Source organism: Macrobrachium nipponense, chromosome 21 (assembly GCF_015104395.2).
Source record: "Macrobrachium nipponense isolate FS-2020 chromosome 21, ASM1510439v2, whole genome shotgun sequence".
NCBI classification, from domain to species: domain Eukaryota; kingdom Metazoa; phylum Arthropoda; class Malacostraca; order Decapoda; family Palaemonidae; genus Macrobrachium; species Macrobrachium nipponense.
This window is the reverse complement of record NC_087212.1, coordinates 62182485-62208500: the sequence shown is the minus strand read 5'-3', so window position 1 is coordinate 62208500 and position 26016 is coordinate 62182485. Positions and strand designations below refer to the sequence as shown.

Here is a 26016-nt window from a genome sequence, read left to right as displayed (position 1 = left end):
AACTTCTGCCAACCGAGTGGACTCTGCGTCAGGAGGTATGCCAAGAGCTGTGGGGGTTATGGGGACGTCCGCTCGTGGATATCTTTGCGACATCCAGAACGAAGAGGCTTCCACTGTACTGCTCCCCGGTACTCGACCCAGCTGCAGTGGCGATAGACGCACTTCTCTGGGACTGGACGGGGATGGACCTGTACGCCTTTCCCCGCTCAAGATCTTAGGGGAAGTCATGAGAAAGTTTGCGGCGTCGGAAGGGACGAGAATGACTTTGATCGCCCTGTTCTGGCCTGCAAGAGACTGGTTCACAGAGGTCATGGCCTTCGTAGTAGACTTCCCGAGGATGCTTCCAGTAAGGACAGATCTACTCAGACAGCCCCACTTCGAGAGGTACCAACAGAAACCTCCTCTCCGCTCTGAGTCTGACTGCGTTCAGACTATCCAAAAGTTGGCCAGAGCGAGAGGCTTTTATAGGTCAATGGCGAAAGCTATCGCCAGTGCAAGAAGAGCGTCATCCAACGCAGTGTACCAATCGAAGTGGACAGTCTTCAGGAGTTGGTGCAAGAAGAACGGCATTTCCTCCACCACGACCTCTGTGAGCCAGATTGCTGACTTCCTTTTATATCTGAGAAGGGATCTAAAACTTGCAGTCTCTACAATCAAGGGATATAGGAGTTTGCTTTTAGTTGTCTTTAGGCACAGAGGCCTGGACTTGGCGGACAACAGAGACCTTCACGATCTCTTGAGATCTTTCGAAACAATGAAGGTTCAACACCCAATTGTTTGCCGTCTTGGAACTTGGATGTAGTTCTGAAGTTCCTCATGTCCAGTCCATTCGAACCTATGCATGAAGTGCGAGCTTTTATGAATTCTTGTTGGTTCCATAACAATATGTCATAAAGGACATATGAGCTGTCACTTACGGGAGATGCAATTCTGTGTTGACCTCCCATTACACGAAGGATGTCAATTTAACCTACAAGAGATCCATCTCTCTTGGTTATATGTGTCTGCGGATACGTTGCTGGGATAGGGAGCTGACACTGATCCTTAACTAGTGAGTTCATTTTTAGTTTAACTTAGTGATTTTTATTGGGGTTTTTGAAAGGATTTTGGGGATAACTCTTTTCAAATTAAGCGCTAACCCTCGTGTTAGGATCAGGTGATCGGGATCGGTGTTGTGCTCCTTAATTATGCCAATAGGCATAGGTATATGGTCATATAAGTGGATTAGCACCCATTGACAAATGCCAGTTAGGCTCTGCCGAGTAAGTGGATAAGACCCCATCGGCAGACCCACAAAAACTCTTAGCCATAGGTCACATCCTCGCTGAGGCTCTTGAGACGAAGCAGATCCTAAGCAATAGCTAGGAAGTCAACCCTCCGTCTGAAAAGATAGGAACCAAGGTTTATAAGAGGTCCTTCTGATAACTTGTGGTGTTCGGTCAGGAAGCCATGTTTACCAATATCAGAGAATGCTTTGGCTTTTTTCTTGAGGGAAACCATCAAGGAAGCGCATTCATCCTGTCAATACAGTGATATGAAAGTGTTGAAGGTGAATGCGCATGGAGTGAGGGCTATTTCTACGTTGGTAGCCTTCCAAAAGAACATGGCACTCAATGACATCTTGAATGCCACATTTTGGTGTAGTAATTCAGTGTTTGCCTCTCACTACCTTCGGGAGGTGAGGATTACATACGAGAACTGCTACTCTTTGGGCCCATATGTCGCAGCAGACACTGTATTGGGAACAGAGAGTAGCACTCTTCCTATCATTTAGGAAATAATATGTTAGTTTGGACTTTTTAATTTTATTTCTTTTTATTTTTTATTTTTATTATGTTTATGTAGGTGTTTAGTTTTTTGTGGTCTTGGGTAGGCCGCCTTAGGCGGACTTCCCTCCATTAGCCTTGGTTATACAAAGTTTAACCAGATAGGCTAGGTCAGGTGGTAATGTTTTTGCTTCGCCCTCATAGTAGGGTAAAATGTTTTTGTCACAGTGTTGTCACGCCCCCGTTGACAAATCATCTGGAGCGCACCAGCTACATAGGTCACGTCCTTGCTGGCACCTCCAGTGAAGCATTAACAGCATTCGGTGTCTAAACAACACCGATATGATCTGTCACATTGTGGTCACGCTCCCCGTGACAGTTCATTAGAGCGCACCAGCTACACAGGTCACGTCCTTGCTGGCACCTCCAGGAATGCAGTACCCGAAATTGGAGGTCTATAATGTAGGATCTAGTTGCATTGTGGTCAAGCCCCCGTTGACAGATCCTCTAGAACTCAACAGCTTCACAGGTCACTACCGAGCTGGAGTTCTCCTAGTTAAAGCAGAAGCAGACTTGGGTGACGGTACTCACGAAGTCAGCTATGCTAACAGGTAAGGCACCAAAATATCAATCATATATATGAAATTGTTTCCCAAATCCGAGTCTGTCTCCCCCTTCCTCCAAAGGTGGGATTCAGCTATATATATATCTGGCAGGTAAGATTCATGAACAAAATGATGTTTTCATACAATCAACTTACCTGTCAGATATATACATAGCTAAAACTCCGTCGTCCCCGACAGAAATTCAAATTTCGCGGCACACGCTGCAGGTAGGTCAGGTGATCTACCGTCCTGCCCTGGGTGGCAGGATTAGGAACCATTCCCGTTTTCTATTCATATTTTCTCTGTCGCTTGGAATGTAAACAACGTTTGCAGTTCCTCCTGACTTGATTTTTTAATTTCATCGCCATCGATCTTCTGGGCTATCTTTTGCAGGGAAGTACTGGATCTTTGGTTCGGCATACGCATACTAATTTGTTTTAATAACTTTGGCTTCAAAAATTTCGAAGAATTGTTTACGTGTAACTACCGAACTTTTCGGTAGACACTCACATAGTTTGCAAGAAGGAAAATTTTAATATTTATTCATAATAACGTGTAGTAAATGTTAGAATTGATTGAGCTAACTTCCTTCTTGAGGAAGTCAGGAATAGAATTAGTTACGCTTCCTTTAGAAGTTTTTATAGCTCTCGTACTAACGAGCAGTTAGAGCATTAACAATACTAGTAGTGTTGTATCCTCATCTCCTTCTTACTTCACAGAATCTTCAAATTCATATTGCAATTTGAAGACAATGGAATGTAGCTCAAAATACGAGCTATTAAAAGGTAAGAAGTGATTTTAGTGTTCACAGTGCAGTGAGGGTGCGTTCTGATCGGCTCTGTTTCGCTCCCAGGCCTAGACCTCTTCCAAGCTCACATACCCAGAGGAGAAGGAAAGTCGAAAGCCTTACGGAGGTTATGGAGAATCCCCACCGATCAGGCGTCCCCTCGGCAGGATCTGTAGAACGTCCCAGACTGCCAAGTTCGCCATTGGAAAGGCGTCCTAATTAGTAGAGGGTGCGTCCGATCGGCTCTGTCTCGCTCTCAGGCCTAGTCCTCTTCCAAGCTCACAAGCCCAGAGGAGAAGGAAAGTCAAAAGCCTTACAGAGGTTATGGAGAATCCCCACCGATCGGGCGTTCCCTCGGCAGGATCTGTAAAACGTCCCAGACTGCCAGGGATAGCCATTGGAAAGGCATCCTTTAAAAAGTGCATCTCTTCTTCCGTTTCTTCATCTTACATCCGAAAAGACGAAGAATGTACATGTTTGGAGTTCGGACGATCTGGCTCGTTCTCTGAAAACTAAGAGAACACTGAGCGAGAGGCTGAGAGCCAGCCAGCAAGCTAGCACGAGCCACGTTCCAACAGCCAGCAGCGAGCCGCATTCCAACAGACTAGCGCGAGCCGCGTTCCAACAGACTAGCGCGAGCCTCGTTCATACAGATAATCGCGAGCCGCGTTCCAGCAACTGAGCGCGAGCCGCGTTCCAGAACTTTTTTCTTGGCGCAAGGCGCCTTCAAAGAGAAAAAGAGAAAACAGACGGCTAGACTGAGGAGCCTTATAGTAGAGTGTCAATCAGAAGGATGCTTCCATTGAACGTTTACTGGCAAGAGGCTCGTATAAGAAGACTAGAGGCACTCGGAACTATCAGGGCGCACGGGACCTTCCACGCAAGCGGAACGTTTCAGGAGCGAGTCTCTTTTCTAGCGTGCGAACATTTCAGGCACGCGGAACTATCCAGACGCCAGGCACTAGGCGCAAGGATCCAGACGCCAGGCGTCAGAATATTCCAAATTCTTCATTTGAGAGAGAGGTCAGTCACGAGACTCCTCTTTGAGTTTTTTAAGTTGAGCAACTTTCCCCTGGCAAATGTGCAAGATGTCGCACAGGCGGCCGTTGCTTTTGTCAGAAGGATTCTGATACTAAGAGAAGCCCCTTTTCATTATTCAGAAGACTCCTGTGTTAGGCAGTTCCTCTCAATGCGGACTCTCTCCTTCATCCATGCTCTTCCCTCGTTTTGAGGAGGCAAGAGCTTTGGGAGTATTCTTAATAAGAATCTCATCGACGTTTGGGTATGATGGCGGATAGGAAATATCTACTTCCTTCCGTAAACCCTAGTGATGAACAGGAATTCTGTCTCTTCCGCGATTTATGAGGAAATCATGAAGATTTAAAGAGTTCCTGGATTAACTTCCTTCCTTAAGGATATATATATACTCTTTCTATCGTTTTATTAACGAAAAGAACGAAGATAGTAGAAGGTAGTAGAGTATCTGCTGGATGAGAATACGATACGGTCAAATCATAAACACATACCATAGTTACTTCTTTGCTGTGCAACTCAATTACCAGTATCCTTCTACGACTTTCCTAGGAAGGACTACGCTTAAAGGGATTGTTAAGACAACACCTACTTAGCTTCTAGATTTATCGAAGTCTTGTTTCGCTTAAATTTGCTTTAATAAGAACTTCCTGAAGTTTGATAATAATTTTATAAGATTCCTTTATTAAATGGAGTAGCTGGCAACTCTGGAAGAGTAAGGCCAGAGGGCTAACGGAGACTGCTTTCGCTGAGAGCCTGAGACCAACGCAGTACCATGTAGGTGTCAGTCATGAGCGGTCGGGATTATCTCTCTCTCATGCGGGATGGAATAACTATCCGTATCTCTCCCCTACAATCGCGGTCTTAACCTCGGATTGAGGGGATAGTTAAGCTAACATAAAATATTGTATGCCTTTTGCTAAGAAGCTTTCAATAAGAGAGATAGTACAACCTTTCAATGCTGTTTACCGTTGGTAACATTATTAAAGGATTCTATCGCAGCAGAACATTAATAATGCTCTCAGGCTTACGAAAGCATAGCTTATTAGAGTACCTGCTCAGAAGAAGATGGATGAGTCGGATGGGAAACATTCTCTTTGTGGCAGAACTTGTTTCCCTGAATGGACTATACTACGTATATAAAGTTTTTTCCTACTAAGAACGGAATTAACATGTGAAAGGATGTCGGGTACCATAAAGGCACAGGTGTTCTGGCACATAGCGCCAGCCTGGCACATAGCGCTGGAAGCGCCAACCTGGCGCAATGCGCCAGAAGCGCCAGCCTGGCGCAAGCCTGGCGCAGTGAGCCAAGAGCACCATCCAAGATTTTCCCTCGTTTATCGAGTTTATTTAACCTAGAAGAAGGTTCGCCAGTAAGCCTTCCCTCGGACACCAGGCTCGGTAACGGCAAGATTCGTTCCTGATTTCGTTACCCATTTAATCACTTAGGCCAATTCCACGACTCTCTCATATCGCAAAGAGCATCGAGAATCTCTTTTTTCGCTCCTGTTCGCGTTAACAAAGAGAACCTTCTCTATCGACGATAATAACTGTTAACATGTTTAACATTTATTGGAAAGAGTTGTGAGAACCTGCGGAAAGTCTTCTTCATAGATCTCTTAGTAAGGTAGAAGACGAACAGGCTTCCTATAGACTGCTTCCTTTTCCTCGAACCAAGAGAGGTAGCAATATACGCCATCTTTATTTTTTTTTTTAGAAAGGGGAATAAACTTTAGTCTTTTTTCCCCTAAATATAAATTATTTGCAGAATTTAAGATAATACTTTATGCCTCATTTTGGCCTTAGAGAGGTTGGATTCACAGAGGTCACGTTCTTCTCACAGCATGTTTTGGAAGTCTTTTCCAAGACAGTCTGAATATTCTATCAGCATCTATTATAAATGGACCCTAACAACCTCTCCACTCTGAGTCTGTCTGCGTGCAGACTGACCAGAAGTGGACATGAATGAGAGGATTTTTCAAGGTAAATGACAATAGTCATGGACAAGATATAGAATTGCTGCAGATCGTGCTAGAGGGAATGAGGAAACTGCCCTCCTCCGATACCTCTGTGAACCACATAGCGGTTTTTTCTTCCCTTTCAGAGGGAAGAATCACCTTTGTATATATCTGCTATCAAAGAACGCAGTAAAAGGCTATACTCTGTCTCTATAAAGGATTGGAGATAGCAGAGGATTAAGATCTTCGGGATCTTATACGATACCTCAATATGACAAGAGTAGGATATCATGTACTTCTAATGGGATCTTTTTTGTGGCCACAGATTCTATGTTCCGACAAGATGGAACTGCTCCTCATCAAACTTCTTTGAGAAATTTTTATGAGGGAATTCTTTGTTTCTCTTGGTCCCAAACGATCAAGAAGACAAGTGAATTTTTTGAGCATTGGAATCTCACATCAGATTCTATGGAGATTAGGCAATGGGTTCTTGCCAGCATAGTATGTCTGGAAAAAGAACTAAAACCCCCTATTCCTGATTCAGTGTTTTCAGATAGAGGTTTCATTGTCCAGGCAGGGTACTTACGTTTTCATCTACAGTAGAATGGTTAAAACGTTTGCCTACAGAGTCTTTGGAATGCGATGACGGCTCGAAATGCTTCCCAGAAGGTGTTCAGAGGGATACAATAAAGAGCTAGAAATCAGGAGTACTCCCAATTTCAGCTCAGAGTCTCCTTCGACTTCCAAGCTTCTTCCCTTCCTTCGGACAAGGATAGGGAAGATTCTGCAACGAGAAGCCCCTTCAACAGGTAAGAAGAGATCTCGTGAGCAAGGGAAGTACTCAAGAAGGATCCTCCTCGGAGGAAGACTCTTATCTCTCATACTGTTAGATATCCTATCGTATACTGGATGTAGCTGACTACATCACCTCCCCTTGCCGGAGAGGCCAAAGCTCAAAGTGGAAGAATTTCTTCCACCCTTCTCCAGTCTTGTGATTTACTATTGTGGATGTTCAGGACTTTCGGACAATGTAGCGCCAACCAGGAGCCTTATGCTAAAACAGGCGTAAAAAAACGCCAGAGGCAGACAGCCCCAAGAACACTGTCATTGTCTGATGAGGAGTAAGACCGGGCCTACAACCTGACACAGATGCGCTAGATGCGAACATATAGGACAGATAAGAGTGTCCGATGTGGACATTACCAGACATCCTCGAGACTCTACCAAGCTTGAAGCTCCGGCAAGTGGGGAGGAGCCAACCAGGCGCGAGGCGCCAGGCAGGCGCAAGGTACCAGCCAGCCGCGAAGCTCCAGGCAGGCGCAAGGCGCCAGGCAGACACAAAGCGCCAACCTGGCGCGAGGCGCCAGCCAGGCGCGAGGAGCCAGCCAGGCGCGAGGCGCCAAGTCTAGGCGCAAAGCCAGCTAAGGCGCGAGGCGTCAACCAGATGCGAGGCACCAGTCAAGCGAAAGGTACCAGACAAGCGCTAGGCTCCAACCAAGAGCGAAGCACCAGCCAGGAGCGAGGTTCCTGCCAGGCTTCAGGCTTCAGACGGGAGAGATCCATTTCAAGAAAGCCCTGGTCTTCTTTGAAACATGGAGATCTCCTAAGCACTTCATAAGTGACTTGATTCCTTCAAACAGCTGAGAATTAAAAGCGCAGGAATTGCGCGCTTTTGTAAATTCTTGTTCTTTACATAACAATATGTCATATAAGACATATTAGCTGTGTTGTACGGTAGAGGCAACTCTGTGTTGACTTCTCATTACACAAAGGATGTCAAGTTAACCTACGAGAGATCCTTCTCTTTTGGTTTATACGTTTCTGCGGATATGTTACTGGGATAAGGAGCCGACACTGATCCTTAACTTTGAGTTAAAGTTATTTAACTTAGTGAAATTATTGGGGTTTTTGAAAGGAGTGTGGGGATAACTCTTTTCAATTTGAGCGCGAACCCTCGTGTTAGGATCAGGTGATCAGGATCGGTGTTGCGCTCCTTCATAAGGTGTATTGTCATAGAAGTGGTCCAGTACCCATTGACAAAGTCCTTTCAGGCTCTGCCGAGTAAGCGGTTCATACCCCATCGGCAGACCCACAAGAACTCTTAGCCATAGATCACATATCTCGCTAAAGTCTTGAGGTGATGCAGACTACCGGGCAACAGCCACGAAGTCTACCACCTATCAGATAGGAACCAAGGTTTATTTATACCTACAACATATGTTGTTTACCTGTCTATTCCATGTTAGCTGTCTCTTACCCTCCACCAAAGGGTGTCAATCAGCTATGTATATATCTGACAGGTAAGCTGATTGTATGAAAATGATATTGTTATAATACAATAAAGTTTCATACATACTTACCTGGCAGATATATACGATTAATGGCCCACCCAGCCTCCCCGCAGGAGACAGGTGGAAGAGAGAAAATATGAATAGAAAACGGGAATGGTTCCTAATCCTGCCACCCAGGGCAGGACGGTAGATCACCTGACCTACCTGCAGCGTGTGCCGCAAAATTTGAATTTCTGTCGGGGACGACGGAGTCTTAGCTATGTATATATCTGCCAGGTAAGTATGTATGAAACTTTATTGTATTATAACGATATCATTGTTATGATACAATAAAGTTTGTTCATACTTACCTGGCAGATATATATAATCAAAGTGCCCACCCACCTCCCCTCAGGAGACAGTGGCACTAGAAAATCTGACAGAAAATGGGAATGGTTCCTTACGCCCGCCTCCCAGCGGCGGGAATGGGTACTACCACCTGGCCGACCAATGCGTGTGCCGGGAGTGAGTTTTGAAATTCTGTCGGACTTCAGAGAATACAGCTATATATATATCTGCCAGGTAAGTATGAACAAACTTTATTGTATCATAACAACATCATTTTTCCTAACTATACAAACCTGAGGTCCTTTAACAAATATGCCCACCTCATGCCACCCCTCAATCTGAACCTGGGCCGAAAGGCATAGTGGAGTGTTTACATCCGGGCAGGCTAGCCTGCCCCACGCTAGTTACTGCCTAAGCACCTTGTTCAAGATTCAACACCCGTAATTCCAGCTATGCTGGAAGTATATTTCTATTGTTAAAGGACCTCAGGTTTGTATAGTTAGGAAAAATATAATTTTTAACAAATTATTATTTTAATTTACTTGAAAACCTTTTGCTAGAGGTTGTCACTGCAGCTCAGTGGATGTGGAACTCAGATTTTGCCTAGCCTTATTTGCAAAACATGAATTTCATATGAAAATTTTAAAGTCCCTAGTCCTATCAGCTCTGTGTTGATAATTTTCTCCTGGACCAAATTCAAAGGAATCTTCCTTTTTTTCTACCTTTATGTTGTTAGGAAATCCTGGTGCTGAGTTTGGGTAGCACAAAGGTACATATTGGTCTGTAAGGAAGGTACCGAGTGCTTGCTGACCAGTTTATTACTGAGTTAGAACTGATTTATGTACAGAATATTCACAGAGGTTACTGGCTGGTGTGAGTCTCAGTGTAGTTACAAATCTCTGACAAATCGAAATAGATTAGGTCTGGCAGTCTGTGTTTCTTCACAGACATAAACATGCATACTATTTGATACAGAGATTCAGTTGCAGATTACAAGTACATAATTGGAGAGCTGGCATAGCAATGCATACAGTGGTGATCATAAATTAATTGTGACAATAAGAGTTATAGAGAAATATGTATGAGAGGAGGTAGTGCATTTTCCAAGCACGTGTTCCTCTTGTCAGATGAGTCATGGAAGAGAATGTACATCTTGGTTGTTGGTCTGCTGTCTGGCATGCTCATGGCTGGTAGAGGTTTACAGGAGTGTATCTTTGTATTATAGGTAGTCATTGTCTTCAATTTTGGACGGTTGGCTATGGGTTTTCGACACTTGCTGAGGAGTTAATAGTATTCTACTAGATGGGAGTCCTTTTTCTCAGTAAGGATCCTCTGACAGCCTCTCCACGTGACGTTACATCCTGCTGTGGAACGTACCCCCTGTCTAGTGACAGTATATACCAGGAAGGATCACACATCAGGCAGGAATGCTGAGCAACTTTTTCCCTTTTAAAATTTTCCGTGTGTTTGGCTGAGCAGATGTTTCTTTGGCTGCGCTAACCCATCGTTCCTCATTCAATTTGGTTGGCAGCTAACTTTAACAGAAAATGGGATTCTTTCCCAATAATACAAATTTTCTAAAATAATTATTTAGATACTGTTGAAATGAAAACCAGCCGAGTCTCCTCACTTCTTAGTGGGTGGTCAGGAAGAACTCTGACAAAAACATAAATATTCTAATGCCATCAGGTGGGAAATAGGTGATTATAGATAGTCCATCCAGGTCAGCCAATCATTATTATTTTTTTTAAAATCCTGATTGCATGAATGGCAAGATGTAAGCTAACTTTAACAGGAGCAAGTATCCAATTAATTATATCAGATATTTTCATGTTTTTATCTCTGAATGGTGGTCTTGGAGGTTGTAAACACATACTACTGCCTCATTAATCTATTTCTTCAGTAGTTGAAGATTTATAATTTATTTGTTTGGTATTATTAATAGGGGTTAGTTTTTCCAGACCTCTGAGTCTCAAGTAGACTCTTCTCGGGTTGGTTACATTGAAACTACATTTTTGGGTATTTATGATTGATGGTATTGTATGAAAAATATGTTTTATTTTATGAAAACTTAATTTTGTTTTTAAAAAATTACCTTATTTATTTTATTCCAGCACTGTTCTACTTCGGCATGAAAACATTTTGGGCTTCTATGGGTCTGATATGACATCACGTGGGTCCTGTACACAGTTGTGGCTGGTCACCCACTACCATCCACGAGGATCATTGTACGACTACCTTAATAACCATACTCTTGATCATTCAGCTCTGATGTTAATCGCACTATCGACAGTTAATGGGCTACTCCATTTACACACAGAAATATTTGGAACACAAGGGAAACCTGCCATAGCTCACAGGGATATAAAATCAAAGAATATTCTTGTAAAGGTACTTAAGTTATAGTTTCAATTTCAAGTAAAAATATTTGTGTAGAAAGAACATGCTTTATTAAATTTCAGTATCAAACCTCAGTCATGTATAGCCCTTCATTCACTGTCCAAATGTCCCCAGACACCAATTCTGATGTCTTTGTTGACAAAAAACTAGAATAGCCAAGAGTGACATCATGCTATGTTACTGACCCATTTTTAGGTGATTGTTGTCCACCACATTGCCTTTCATTTATGTTTATTGATTACTTTGGTATTTTAAGAGGCACTGCATTTTATTTACTAACCAATGTGGTTTTCAGTAAGTGTACTGTCACTGATGCTATGTTCTTATTTATCTCAAGTTATGTACTATATGGAAGCATTTGCCTCCAAGCACTATCATGTTGTCCTTTTGTTTTTTTTATTCAGAAAACATGTGATGCTGGTTGGAACATCAAATCCTTAAAACTGTATTTGCAATTCTTATTAAGGTATTTGTAAATAGTTTTCCCCGTAAGATTAAAGATACTTTTATTTTTAAAAATTAACTCCTCCAGAGATGCTTGTGATCTTGACGTATTGAAAGTGGGATGGTGCGCGCACATACACAAGGAGGGCCTAGTTGGTTCAGATGTGTGACCAACAGACAATTCATCATTTGCATATCAACATTTTGGAGGTGTGAGCAATACTGCTAGCCCTGCAAGCATTCCAGTAACAGGTGCCAGTTGTGTTGATTAGGAACAACAACCATAGTAGCATACATCAACCAGCAGGGGTGGGGTTAATTTTCTTTACCCTCAGCTTGTTGGTGAGGCAGATGATGATTAGGTAGATCGCTGCACCTGTAAACTATCAGCCAAGTAAATTCTAGGCACGAGGAATGTTGTGGCAGACCAGATTAGTCGCCCAAGGAGCTCAGTTATACATAGTGACAAAGCGGACTGCACATCCTTGCATGGAGGAAAGGCGGTTCCAACTTTGGGGAACACTGGTGATCAGCCTCTTTGCCACTCAGTTAAACAGAGAGCTGCTGGTATTCTATTCTTCCATTCATGGGCTGCGATGGCACGCATTCCAGCACTCATAGGACCACTGAACATGTTCACTTTTTAGCAGTTCAGCTTGATCTAATGGGTGATCAGGCAAGTGCTGAGACCTCCAGGCTCGGGCTCGAGATGACTTGAGTAGCTCCTAAGCTGCAAGTCCCTGTAGGGGAGTAGTGCCATCAGTGCACCTCATTCGGTGCAGTGTAGGCATTACTTAAGGTTTTTTGCACCGTCCCTTCGGCCCCTAGCTGCAACTACTTTCATTCCTTTTACTGTACCTCCTTTCATATTCTCTTTCTTCTATCTTACTGTCCACCCTCTCCTAACAGTTGTTTCATAGTGCCAATGCGAGGTTCTCCTCCTGTAACACCTTTCAAACCTTTTACTGTCAATTTCCGTTTCAGCGCTGAATGGCCTTAGTTGCCCCAGTGCTTGGCATAATGCCAAAAACCTATGTAAATCAAATCAAACTTAAGCTGCAAGCTGAGGTACCACAAATCACCAAGAGAAATGTCTATGGCCTGCTTGTCTTTGCAAGTCCCATCTGCTGAGGTACCCCCAGTCTATAAGTAGCTTCATTTCTTGTAGATGGAGAATATTCAACATTTCTTATCAGAAAAGCTTTTCTCTCAGGTTTGCACAGAACATTGCTCTGTCACCTTTGTTCTGGAGGAACTTTTTGGCTCCACATATTAAAGGCTGGGTTGTTGCAGTGTAATGGGAAATCAAACAATCCAAATTGTACAGTCATAGTCAGTAGGTTGAACTTTTAAATTTGACTTATCTTTTAAGTTGTGCCATGAGTTTTCTTGTCCTTTTTTTATTTTAGAAAACAGTGTGTATGCTAGGCAAATATACTTTATATATTGACTGTGTTATGAGTGTTGTTCTGTTGCAGGTTCTTACCTTTAAAGCTAACACATCTAATTGGGAACCAACATGTGCAAAATAATGAATGCTATGAGAATTATTTTTCAAGAAATTCAAGGACCTAATAGAGAAATTCCAGGTCTAAGTTAATTCATTGTTTGTTCCAATACGTAATACAAACCCTCGGTCCTTTAACAATAGGAAGGTAACTAGCGGCAGCTGGGACGGTAGTAAGCTTCGAACAAGGGGAGAACGGTAGTTAACTGCTTGTCCGATCGTCCGCGCGCCGCGCGCCCGAGCGGTGAAGAATCACTTTTGCTTTCGGCCGTGGTGTGACAGGACGTGCTCGTCATCGCTCTGCCCACTATTTCGTCGTGTGCTTTGGATGTGTTTACAATTTCTTCTGACTGGTTTGTTAGTGGTTGTGAATGAAATTGTAAGTACTCTTTTTTTTCATTTTCATTATTATTGTGAATTGAATTGAATTATGGATCTCGAAGAGCTTTCGCCGCGCCCACCAGTTGCCCGTAGAGTGTGTCCCGGGCTGGAGGGGCGTAAATGCGGCGGATTTCGCTCTTTTTCCTGAAATAGATCCCCATGAATTGTGTTATCGGTGCCGGGGGCGCGAATGTTCCCGGACCGAACCATGCTATTTGTGTAAGAATTGGTCCGAGGCGCAGTGGGTGCTGTACGAGGGTAGGAAGAGGCGTAGATCGACCAAGGAGTCGTCGGAAAGCTCTCCAGCGACTCCTTTGGTGACGGATACCTCGTCATCCTTCCTGCCCCCAGCTCAGCCCCCACGGTTTGCGCCTTCCCCTGCGGGGGGGGTTTCGGAGTCCTTCTCCTCACTCAATCCGTCGAGTGTGGAGGAGGGCGCTCGATACCCGGATGTTCAATTGTATTCGGGGTCTTCCGTCCGCTCTGGGTGGGGTTCATCCTCCCCCAGGCGTGAGGGTGCCCCTCTAACTGACCCGACTGTTCCTCCCTCAGGTGTGCCTTCTGTGAGTGACGACCTTGGGCAGGTGTGGGCGTCGTTGGGACTGCAGGGCGCTCCCAGTATCCAGGACTTAATTCAGCGACTGGCGGGGCCGGCAGTAGTGACTCATGGTGTAGTGACAACGACAACAAATACTGTGTCTACTCCAGCGTACGCCGCCCCTCCTCATGTGGTTTATACGCAACATATTGCGTCTGTAACCCCCACAGCATCAATCCAAATGCCGATTGCTGCCGTACCTAAGAGGGGCGTGCCGCCTCCACCTGGGTTCTATGTGCTGCCGACCCCCGACTTTCGCTGTCCAAAGAGTTCTCCCCTGGACCTGCCGCCCGTCCCGAGGATGAAACTGGCTGAGTTTGAGATGCCTGTGACGCCTGACTATGCTGCCGTACCTGCCGCTAGTGTTGCTGGCCCAGCCGCTCGCGCCGCTCCTACGAGGCGCGCTGTGCGTGACGCGCCTACTGATGTTGCTGGTCCTGCTGGTGCTGGTCCTGCTGGTGCTGGTCCTGCTGGTGCTGTTCCTGCTGGTGCTGGTCCTGCTGGTGCTGTTCCTGCTGTTGATGTTCCTGCCGCTACTGCCGTGCCTGCCCCTGCCCACGTCGCGTCTCGTCATGGAGGTGCTGCCCCGGACTCAGGTCTTTCCGGACAGGTTCAGTCGGGGCGTGTTGCTTCGGCAATTGGCCCGACTTTTCCGTGGATGGAAGACCTGACGTCCGTCCTGAGAGAGCTGACGAAGAAGAGGAAGGTGTCGTCGTCGTCTTCATCGTCTTCTTCGTCGTCTGTTGCCGCCTCTCCCCCTTCGACTTCTAAGGCTTCCAAGCCGAAGAAGAAGAAGGCTGCCTCCTCCCCCCCTAAGAAGGCTCCTTCGGGACCTTCGAAGGGCCCGTCTCACTCCGGTGTGACGGGGGGTGCTTCTGCTGGTCCTCCTGTTCCCTCGGGAACGGGGCCCGTCTCCTCTTCTGAGAAGAAGAAGACGGGGACCAAGGGTGTGCTGGCTATTGCTGGTACATCCTCGCCTGGTCTTGGTAGCGCTGCTGCTAAGCCAGGTACCGGCTCGGCTTCTCGTCCGCGAGAAGTTCCGAGTGTACGGTCTCCTTCGGGTGACCGTGCAGCCAAAGTCAAGACGCCTGAGCTCGCTCAACGTCATGACCGAGGCACGGAGCAGAAGACTGTCGAAAGTCGCGCAGGTGACTCTCGTCAGGCCAGCGGCCGCTCTCGTAGCGACCAGCCGGTACCTCGGGTTGACGTGACGGTCTCTGACCGGCCACGGGTTGAGGCTGGGAAGAGGTCTCCTCGACCGACGGTAACCAGCCAAAATCGGCTGTACCAGCGGTTTGACGTGCCGTGAGGACGCTCACCGGTCTCACCGCGAAAGCGAGCTCTGCAGATCACCTGACCGCCGCTCCCACAGGGACCGGACGGAGACGGTGGCCAGCAGCAGCTCGTCTGACGCACAGGACCGGGGTCGACGTGCTCAGTCGAGCCGCTCGCCACAGGTGAGCGGCACGGCCAGGCCTGCAGATCGATCCCCACCGCGGGTTGGTGATCGGCTGCAGCCCCCCACGTACGCTGGTCCTGGCAGCGAGCGGGGGTGGGAGCGTCAGGTCTGCCTTTCCACTATCTTCAACTTCCTCGGGGTACACCGGGAAGAGCGAGGTAGCTAGGAGTGATCGTGAGAGGTGCGCCGCTCACGATCCCGTCACGATGCCGCACGCGCCAGGTATGGTCTTAGGACCAGCCAGGTCGTACGCGCAAGTGGTTGGAGGCAACCGTCAGGGGTCTGTTGCTGTTCCTCCTTCTGAAGGAGGAGGGTCTCGAGAGCTGCTCTTGTTGGAGGGACTGGACGTCCTACTTCTTCAGGACGCTGTAACTCCCGAGATCCAGAGGAACTTTGCCCAGGTTATTGCGCTGATTCGTCAGCACAACGACCTGGGGGAAGGATCGCCGCTACCACCATCTGAGCCCACGTCCCGGCTCAAGTCATTTTGGGGCCCGAAGAGGGAACCCAAATTGACGGTGGGACTGCCGCGATCGGAGCTTGCAGACTCAGTCCTTGACCAGGTGGAGAATTTCATCTCAGGACGAGAGGATTCGCTAAAGTCAGGACGGTCTTCTAAGCTACTTCCTCCTCCTCTGCAGCGACAGCGGAAGTTCTACGTGCCTTCAGTGGATCCAATACCGCCCAAACAGGTTAACCCGGAGCTAGCTAGGCTAACTCCAGGTGTGTCCCTGCAGCAGCTCCTGTCGGAGAACTTGTGGTTCTCGCAGCAGGAGGCACTGGGCCTGGAAGCTACCGCTATGGCGGCATTCCAGGCAGTCTCTTGGTTGGATCTGTGGTCCCTCACAGTATCCAAGGTCGCGGCCGACTCTGGGGGCGCTGCCCTCGAAGACGACCCCGACTTCAGGAGACTGTGCCGGTTTGGAGGTAGGGCCATCTCCTACCTCGCCCATCAGACGGCAAACCTGTGGGCCAACTTGGTTCTCCGTCGTAGGGACGCTGTCCTTACACGAGTAGCCAAGGGGGCTGGGCGTGAGGCGGTAAATGGACTCCGTAACGGACCTATGAAGAGTTCCTCCGCTCTCTTTCCCGGAGAGATGGTGGACGCTGCGGTGGAGAGACGGCGCACTGATGACAGTGACCATCTGGTTCACCAGGCAGTTGCGAAGGTTTCTGGGCAACCTCGTGCAACTGCGGCTAAGCCTAAGAGTTTAGCTAGCGCTTCCTCGGCTGCTAAGACGGCTGCTCCATCGAAGCCCCGAGGAAAGACTCTTCCTGCTTCAACTTCTGGTAAAGGAGGCCGTAAACCAGCCCTCCTCCCAGCCCTCCTTTACCGGGAGGTGTTGGGAAGAAGTCAAAGCGAGGTGGGAAACGCTAGGGACGGCGTTCCCCCTCACCAGCTGCCGGAGGTGGGGGGGGTGCCTAGCGAGCCATTGGGCAACTTGGCAGCGCTTCGGTGCCGAGACCTGGATAGTAGACGTCCTTCGGGAGGGATATCTGCTACCCTTCGAATCTCAGCCACCCCTCACCTCCAACCCGGTCCATCTTCAGACTTATGTACTAGGATCCTCAAAGGACGACGCTCTTCGGCAGGAGATCAAGACCATGCTGACCAAACGAGCTGTAGAAGTCGTAGTAGATCGGTCACCGGGCTTTTACAGCCGCCTTTTCTTAGTGGAGAAGGCATCGGGGGGCTGGCGCCCGGTGATAGATCTCTCTCCCCTGAACCGATTTGTTCGCCAGACTCGGTTCAAGATGGAGACTGCACGTTCCGTGGTCGACTCCATCAGGGAGAACGATTTCATGCTTTCGGTGGACCTGAAGGATGCGTATTTTCAAATACCCATCCATCAGTCCTCCAGAAAGTACCTCCGCTTCATCTTCGACGGGACGGTGTACCAATTCAGGGCACTTTGCTTCGGTCTCTCAACCGCCCCACAGGTGTTCACGAGTGTTCACTCTGGTGTCTGCTTGGGCCCATTCGCACGGGATACGTCTTCTGAGGTATCTCGACGATTGGCTGGTCCTGGCGAGCTGCCGCTCGCAGTTGCTACAGGACAGGGATCGACTTCTAAAGTTTTGTCGCGATCTGGGGATCGTGATAAACTACGAGAAGTCCGATCTTGAACCCAAGCAGATGATGAAGTACCTGGGTATGCTGATCGATACGGTAGCAGCTCAAGTTCGCCCCGCAGACTTGCGTATCAGCAGATTCAGGGAGGTTCCTGTCTCGGCAGGAACAGGCAGCTCAGCAATGGCAAGTCGTGATCGGCCACCTGTCGTCACTCGAGAAAAGTTAGTTCCTCGACGGGACGTTCCTGTTCACCTGCACGGTCTCTCCAGTGGAGACTAAGGGAGAGTTGGTCACAGGTAAGGATCCACCTTACTTCCCCGTGTCCCTCACGGAGAAGGTGAGGCAGGACCTAGCCTGGTGGCTCGACGACAGGAAAACCTCTTAAGAGGAGTGCTCTACGCACTCTCCCCCCCCCCCACCCCCCCCCCCCCCAGAGATGTTGCTGTTTTCAGACACATCGACCGAGGGATGGGGCGCACACCTGGAGGAGTTGCTGGCTGCAGGTGTGTGGGACCATCACGACAAGCACCTTCACATCAATGTCCTGGAACTCAAGGCAGCGTTCTACGCTCTCCAAGAATTCCAGGACCGCTTGGTGGGGGACACTCAGTGGTGTTGATGTGCGACAACACCACAGTAGTGGCATACGTCAACAAGCAGGGGGGCCTAGTGTCTCTCCGCTACACCAGTTGACTGTGGCAGGTGCACGAGGGGGTCCACAGCTCACTCAATAGAGCTGTCAGCACGCTACATTCCAGGCAAGAGGAATGTAGTAGCAGACAAGCTCAGCCGTCGGGATTAGGTGATAGGGACCGAGTGGTCCCTACACCCAGAAGTGGCAGAAAGGCTCTTCAACCTGTGGGGCGTCCAGTCATAGACCTGTTCGCCACCCGGCACAACAACAAAAAACTTAGGTTTTTTGGTTCAGCCGTGCCGGACCCATGGGCAGCTACAGAGGACGCTCTTCAACACCCCCTGGGACAACCTCTTCGTCTACGCCTTTCCTCCCTTTGTCTGATTCGGAAAGTGATCACCGAGCGCTGGTCACTCCCAATCTCAGGATGATCCTGGTGGCTCCCAAACGACCTCAAGCCGTTTGGTATCCGGACCTGCTGGCTCTTCTTGCGGAAGAACCGAGAGAGATGCCCCACTGGCACAACCTTCTAGCCCAGCCACACGTAGAGCGGTACCACCGAGCAGTCCAGTCCCTACAACTTCACGGCTGGCTGTTATCCACCATCTCTTTGCGAACGAGAGGCTTTTCTCGTAGCGCAGCAACAGAGATGGCTGGACACGTCGACTCGGACCGTCCTCTGCAGCTGTGTACCAGTGGGACGTTTCGCCGTGGGCTTCTGTGGTTTTGGTGTCGTAGACAGGGGTCTATCTCCTCTCAGAGCCACTCTTCAGCAGGTAGCGGATTTCCTCGTGTTTCTTCGCCGAGAGAAGCTCCTCTCAGTACCCACAGTTAAAGGATATAGAGCCGCCCTGGCCCTTGTCCTAAAACTGAGGGGACTGGACATCTCGAACTCGTTCGAGATCTCCTTGCTTATGAGGAGCTTCGAAAGGTCTTGCCCACCCAGGGAACTCAGGCCCCCTGAGTGGGATGTGAAACCTCTCGTCCTTAGGAGTTTGACTCGAAGACCATTCGAGCCACTCCGAGAGTCGTCAGACAGGGATCTGACCCTCAAGACCCTCTTCTTGCTGGCCCTGGCATCGGCAAAAAGAGTAGGGGAACTTCATGGTCTTTCCTTCAATGTTAAAACATTCCAGGGGCTGGGGATCTGTGACGCTCGATTTCGTCCCAAACTTCGTAGCTAAGACTCAGAATCCGTCGATCCCTGACGACAGGTTCGAGTCTTTCACGATCCCCTCCCTAATGGATTTCACCGACAACGATACGGATGAGATGCTGCTTTGTCCAGTGAGGGCGCTACGGCGCTATCTGAAGAGAACTCGACACCTCAGGCCTGAGTGTCGACGCCTCTTCGTTAGCACTGGGGTTACCAAGAAAGAAGTATCCAAGAACACACTTTCTTTCTGGCTGCGTGAGGTGATCAGGAGAGCGTATGAGGCTGATGGTAGTGACGACATCCGTACGCTCCGACTGAGAGCCCACGAAGTCAGAGGTATTGGACCCTCTTTGGCGTTCCGTAAGAACTTCTCCGTGGCGCAGGTCCTGAAGGCAGGTGTCTGGGCCAACCAGACTACCTTCACGTCCTTCTACCTTCGGGATATTGCCCACAAGTCCTTGGATACTTTTTCCTTGGACCTGTGGTGGCTGCTCAACACGTTGTGTAAGCTTACCCAGCACCGAGCAGGCAGAACAGCATCGATTCCTGGTGTGACTGTAGAATGAATGTGAATGAGAGTGCGACTGGCTTCTCTTCTCCATCTTTCTCTCTCTCTACCTGTGGCCAGAGGGTCACGGTCGTCACCATGCTGGAAGGAATTTCGATGCAGGTAAGCTACTCGACCGAGCCCCAATCTATCCCTTTAGTTAGGGATAGAAGCAAATATCCTCCACTCCCTCCAACAAGGGGGAAGGAGTGGATGCCTACTTGAGACAAACCCATAACTTTATGTTGGCTCTTGTAAAGGAGCAAGTTCTTGCTTGCTGGTACAACGAGATACGCTAGCCTCTCTCTTAGTACTTGGCTCAGAGGTCTGACCATTGATCCTGCGGTGCACACCCCGATCAATCGGACAGAGGTTTGGATCCCTCCCTTGCTCTTACGACCAGGGAGGCATTCCAAGGTTGGACGAACACCAGTCTGTTCACCAAAAAGACTCGGATTCCTCCCACCAAGAAGTGAGTCTTCCTATTGTTAAAGGACCGAGGGTTTGTATTACGTATCGGAACAAATGACAATTTGTCGAAAATTGCATTTTTCCTAACTATACAAACCTGAGGTCCTTTACATATAGTCCCACCTCATACCACCCCTCACTCTGCAACTTTTTGCATGGGCCTAAAGCAAAAGTGATTCTTCACCGCTCGCTGCGCGCACAATCGGACAAGCAGTTAACTACCGTTCTCCCCTTGTTCGAAGCTTACGACCGTCCCAGCTGCCGCTAGTTACCTTCCTATTGTTAAAGGACCTCAGGTTTGTATAGTTAGGAAAAATGCAATTTTTGACAAATTGTCATATTTACACAAATCAGAAGACTAATTTGCAAGGAGCCGTGGACACTAAGCTCTTGGCACTTCCAAGTTAATTTAAACCATAACAAAATTAAGAGTGCCATTTAATACAGGGTAAATTAAGATGGCCATATTTGGGAATAACTTGATTGATGGACGTAAGGGCACCATGGATACAGATGGTCTACGGCTCGTCAAACACCCTTTCTGTAATGCAGGAAGAAAAGAAATGCGATCATTAAGCTGAAACACCATATAGCTCTTACTAGGGGATGCTTAAGACTCGAAAGAGGAACATCAAATTTAATCGGTTAAATTGTTCTTTACGCTGATAAGTGATTACTGACAAGTGTTCAGGGTCTAGCACAATGCAAGGGGAAAGGAAAACGAATGACATAAGAGTATAAGATAAAGATGACCAAACACTCTCCACCACACAGTACCTGATTCCTTAAATGAAGACCCATGGATGCAGAATAAATAGCTTTCTGACGAGTGGGGCTATTACATGTGGCAGCATGCAGTAGCACTCGGGATGGCAAGTGAATGGTCAGACCAAAGAGGTGAGCGGGTAGCTCAAGGATAAGGTTCGCTTGGCAGCGTGGTGCCAGGTCAGTGGTCTGTCTGCCTCTGCTGGTTGTTGGTCCGGGGTTGTGCTTATATGACCTCGGTTTTTGCTGGTGTTCATTGCCCTAAGCAATCCAGGTGTCCTGACTGTTGCAGGCGAGTCCTGTAATTCCTGCTGCAGGCCATTTGCATGGGCGTTGTGAAGGTCTTTCAGCCAGTAAAAGTAAAAAAACAGATTAAGGCAAGAGCTTGGAAGAGGCTTAGTGAGGGTATGTACGGACCCTGATGAATTTAGTGAGTAAGACTTAATTAATATGGAACCACTCCATAAAATGCTCCCTGTTTGTGTGTGTGGTTTCTTTACAAGTTAGCATAGAGGCCTGAGAATAGGGGAATAATTCTAACAACTGGAAATAGTTAATATTCAAATAAGATTAAGATTTTTTCTTGTTGATTGAAATATTCTTGGGAGGTGATGTACTGGCAACAAATTATAAATTTCTAAGCTAAAATACACTTTACCCCCATTCTCCCTTCCATATATATTGCAGTTTGTCATCTGTAGCTATTACTTCTTATTGAAACTAGGGTTTTCTCTTAATCTTGTCTTTAGAACCTTGTACTTTTATCTCAATTCATTTTCCAGATATCTATATCTTGCTGTCCATCCACCCCAACTATCTCTTTTTACGCTCTACAGTGCAGATTGAGTAAAGGTGCCCCAGTGCTTGTATTTTATAACCTTTATTCGGGGCTAATATACAGTACTTTTTATTATTAAAGAAAAAATATTTAACCAGATGGAATATGTGTGTTAAACCTTGCAAGGTTCATACAACTTAGCCTAACTTAGCCTTGCTGTTTCATATATTGTTAGTACTATAATTTTCATAAGACTTTTTAAAGTTTTTGTCATTGCTTTTACTCTGTTTTTTTGTTTCTTTCAGACAAATGGTGCATGTGTAATAGCAGATTTTGGTTTAGCTGTAATGCACACGCAAACAACTGGAGAGATTAATCTTGGAAATAACCCAAGAGTTGGAACCAAACGTTATATGAGTCCAGAGGTTCTCAATGAAACGTAAGCGTTGGCTTTTATTCAGTATTGGACTAAATAGTTTGTGCTCATTGTCTACCAACACAGTGCTCTCTCTCTCTCTCTCTCTCTCTCTCTCTCTCTCTCTCTCTCTCTCTCTCTCTCTCTCTCTCTCTCTCTCTCTCTCTCCCCGTATTCACAGAGGATGCATACCTGACACCCCGGCAAATAGTTAGAACCCCTATAAATATGCTTAAAACCTTTTTTGTTAGTTATAACTCAAGAAAAAAACCCAACAAATTTTTATACCTGGTTTTTTAATATTTTTATCACAAAAAGTGCATTTTATGATGAAATTGATACATAAATTTTTTTTCGATATTTCTCATAGAAAAATACCGCAAATAGGCAAATTTCCCGCAAATAATGGGGGAAATGTTCCAGAGAGAAATCCGCAAATCCGGAGAACGCGAGTAGAGGGGTCCACTGTAGTATATGTTTGGCTTGTTTGCATATGTGCATATCTGAAATTTCAGAAGGGAATATTAAGAAAAATTGTTTTTATTTTTTTAATTATTTTTTTTAGTAAGCATTTCATGTTATCAAAATAGATACACTAGAAAACAAACTAGGACTACAAATCCACGTAGGACAGCAGAAAAAACTTTTTATTAATAATTCAGATGTAATTTATAAGAAGGTAAACCAAAAGCAGCTTAGGTGTAGGAGAAAACACTTCATAGTACGTACTGTACTCCTCTCCAGTGACAGTGGCAACATGGAATTTACGATTGCAAATAATGTGGAAACAAAATTGTAGGTTAAATATATATTTTTTTAAAGTTTGTTTGTTAGTATAAGATTTTAAATCATTTTGATTCAAAACTACATACATACACAAAAGTGATTTTTTGTGTCAAGTTGATGAATAAGCCTAGCCTATGGGTAACCTGCATGCGTATACATACACATATACATTACATACTAATTACATATTCCCCCCACCACAATACAGTATTTTTGTTTACAATGGTTCAATGCAGCACAGAATTGTACCTAATACAGTAATATAGTGTTACTTATAAATATTTTTCAATACATGTGCATATGTACAAATATGAATTGCAGTGAGGTTAACAATGCACATATTGTGCATTTGATTTGATTTGATTTGATGTAAGAGTAGTTTGTAGTTCCAGTTTGCTTGTGTCTGCTGTGAAATGCACCAGTGCGTTATGTGTCATCTCTTGTATTGATATGTGGATTTAAGAGCTCTTCACTACTGGTGGAGTTAAATAAGCATAGGATAATGTTAGGAATGATAAAATAATACTGGAAAAGGCATTGTGTATGTATTGATAATGAAGATGAAATGGCAATTCAGGATACATGTATGGCATGCAGCCAGACAACCATTTGGTCCCAAAGGTGCTGGTTATGAGTGATTTTACTTTAATAATACAATGTAATTTAGTTAAGTATATCTTAGTTTTACCAGACCACTGAGCTGATTAACAGCTCTCCTAGGGCTGTCCCAAAGGATTAGATATTTTTGCATGGCTAGGAACCAATTGCTCACCTAGCAACAGAGCCAGTTTATTGTGGGATCCGAACCACATTATATCAAGAAATGAATTTCTATCACCAGAAATAAATTCCTCTGATTCCCCATTGGCCGAGCTGAGAATCAATCTTTGGACCACTAGAAATACAATGTAATAATGCTGGAAAGAATATAAGCGGAGACTTAATGCAATACTCAGGTCAAAACTCTATAAGTGGAGACTTAATGCAATACTCAAGTCAAAACTCAATGCCAGAAATATTATGAAAGCTATAAACACATGGGGAACTGACAGCATAGATCAGAAAACTCAGAAACACATGACAATACACAAAGCTCTACATAACAAAAAGGAAGGAGGGAGAGGGCTACTAATCATAGAGGACTGCGTCAATATGAAGAGCAGAGCACTGGGGCAGTATCTGAAAACCAGTGAAGACGGGTTGCTGAGGAGTGAATGGGAAGATGGCCTGATAAAAGTAGACAAAGACCCAAAAATATATAGGGACAAGAGAAGACAAATAGAATAGAGGAATGGCACAACAAACCAATGCACGGACAGTACATGAGACAGACTAAAGAACTGGCCAGCGATGAAAAATGGCCAATGGCTACAGAGGGGAGAACTCAAGAAGGAAACTGAAAGAATGCTAAATGCAGCACAAGATGAGGCCCTATGAACCAGATATGTCCAAAGAACAATACGTATATAGGAATAACATCTCACCCATATGCAGGAAGTGCAATATAAAAAATGAGACCATAAACCACATAGCAAGCAAATTTACGGCACTTGCACAGAACCAGTAGAAAAAGAGGCATGATTTTGTAGCAAAAACCCTCCACAGGATCCTGGGCAAGGAACACCAGCTACCTTGCAGTAACAAGTGGCATGAACACCAACCTGAGGGAGTGATAGAAAACGATCAAGCAAAGATCCTCTGGGAACTATGGTATCAGAACAGATAGGGTGATACATGCCAATAAATCAGATGTGACGTTGATTAACAAAATCAAGAAGAATGTATCACTCATTGATGCCGTAATACCATGGGACACCAGAGATGAAGAGAGAGTTGAATCCATGCTTATTTCCTTATGCCGTGCTTATTTTCTTACTCAAACCCCTTTTTTCTGTAAAGTAATATTTGCATAGGACTTTTGTGGTTGCTAGATATACGATACTAATTTGCATAGGACTTTTGTGGTTGCTAGATATACGATTCTAGGTAGACATATTGTTTAAACAAACTCTTTACATGTCTTGTTTTTTTTTACACAAGTGACTTTAATTAGAACTCAATTTCCAAAGGCCTAATATACAGACATTTCAGTGTGATTCTCAGTAAGGAGAAAATCATGATGATTGTAAAAAGAAAAGGGTTGTATACATAAAGTAATAGGAAATTCAGATTCCACACATTATTGTTATATAAATTAGAAACCAAAACAATATTCCACTTCTTTAATAACTTATTTACATATTGCAATTGCTACTCCTGCCATTTCCATCAGGTACATAGAAATTTTGTTGGTTTTTCTTCAATTGGCATCAAGGGAAACTATAAATTTACAAGAGAGCAATTGACTTATTGTATTAGTGACATTATTTGTTTACTTCTTAGAGTCATAGGGCGTATAGGTAATTTCTAAAGGGTTCATTTGGTTTGAATAAAAATTGTTGAATGAGTGAATCACTGTTGTCATATCCACTAATGTAAGGTAAGAGTCAGGAAACATAATGTACGTACCTGGAAAATATATACAGTTCTGGTTATGATTGTTAAGAAATTATAAAAAACAAATAACCATATTTACAAACATTATGTAAGTACAAACTATATATTAGAAAACTTAGATCCTAACTTCTTGAAATTCCACTAAGGGATGGTACGAGACTTCTTAAATTGAAATTTACTTAAAAGTTTCTTCAGCAATCATGTTATAAATTAATTATTAATCAGTTATCAATTAAAAAAAGTCTCTACCAGCCATACGAATATGAGCAAAGCAAGGAAATTGTGAACATATGACTCCATAAGTCATACATATTAAGTTGTGCACATATTAGAGTAAAA

The 26016-nt window shown here is 45.6% G+C and overlaps 1 protein-coding gene across 1 annotated transcript in view; it reads left to right on the top strand.

The window, feature by feature from the left end:
- Positions 1-26016, top strand: part of LOC135198080 (activin receptor type-1-like) — a 128554-nt gene that overhangs the window by 75768 nt on the left and 26770 nt on the right. Inside the window, exons 8-9 of the mRNA XM_064225504.1 lie at positions 10881-11157; positions 22286-22419. Coding sequence (XP_064081574.1) covers positions 10881-11157; positions 22286-22419 — 411 coding nt within the window. The remainder of the gene's footprint in view (positions 1-10880; positions 11158-22285; positions 22420-26016) is intronic.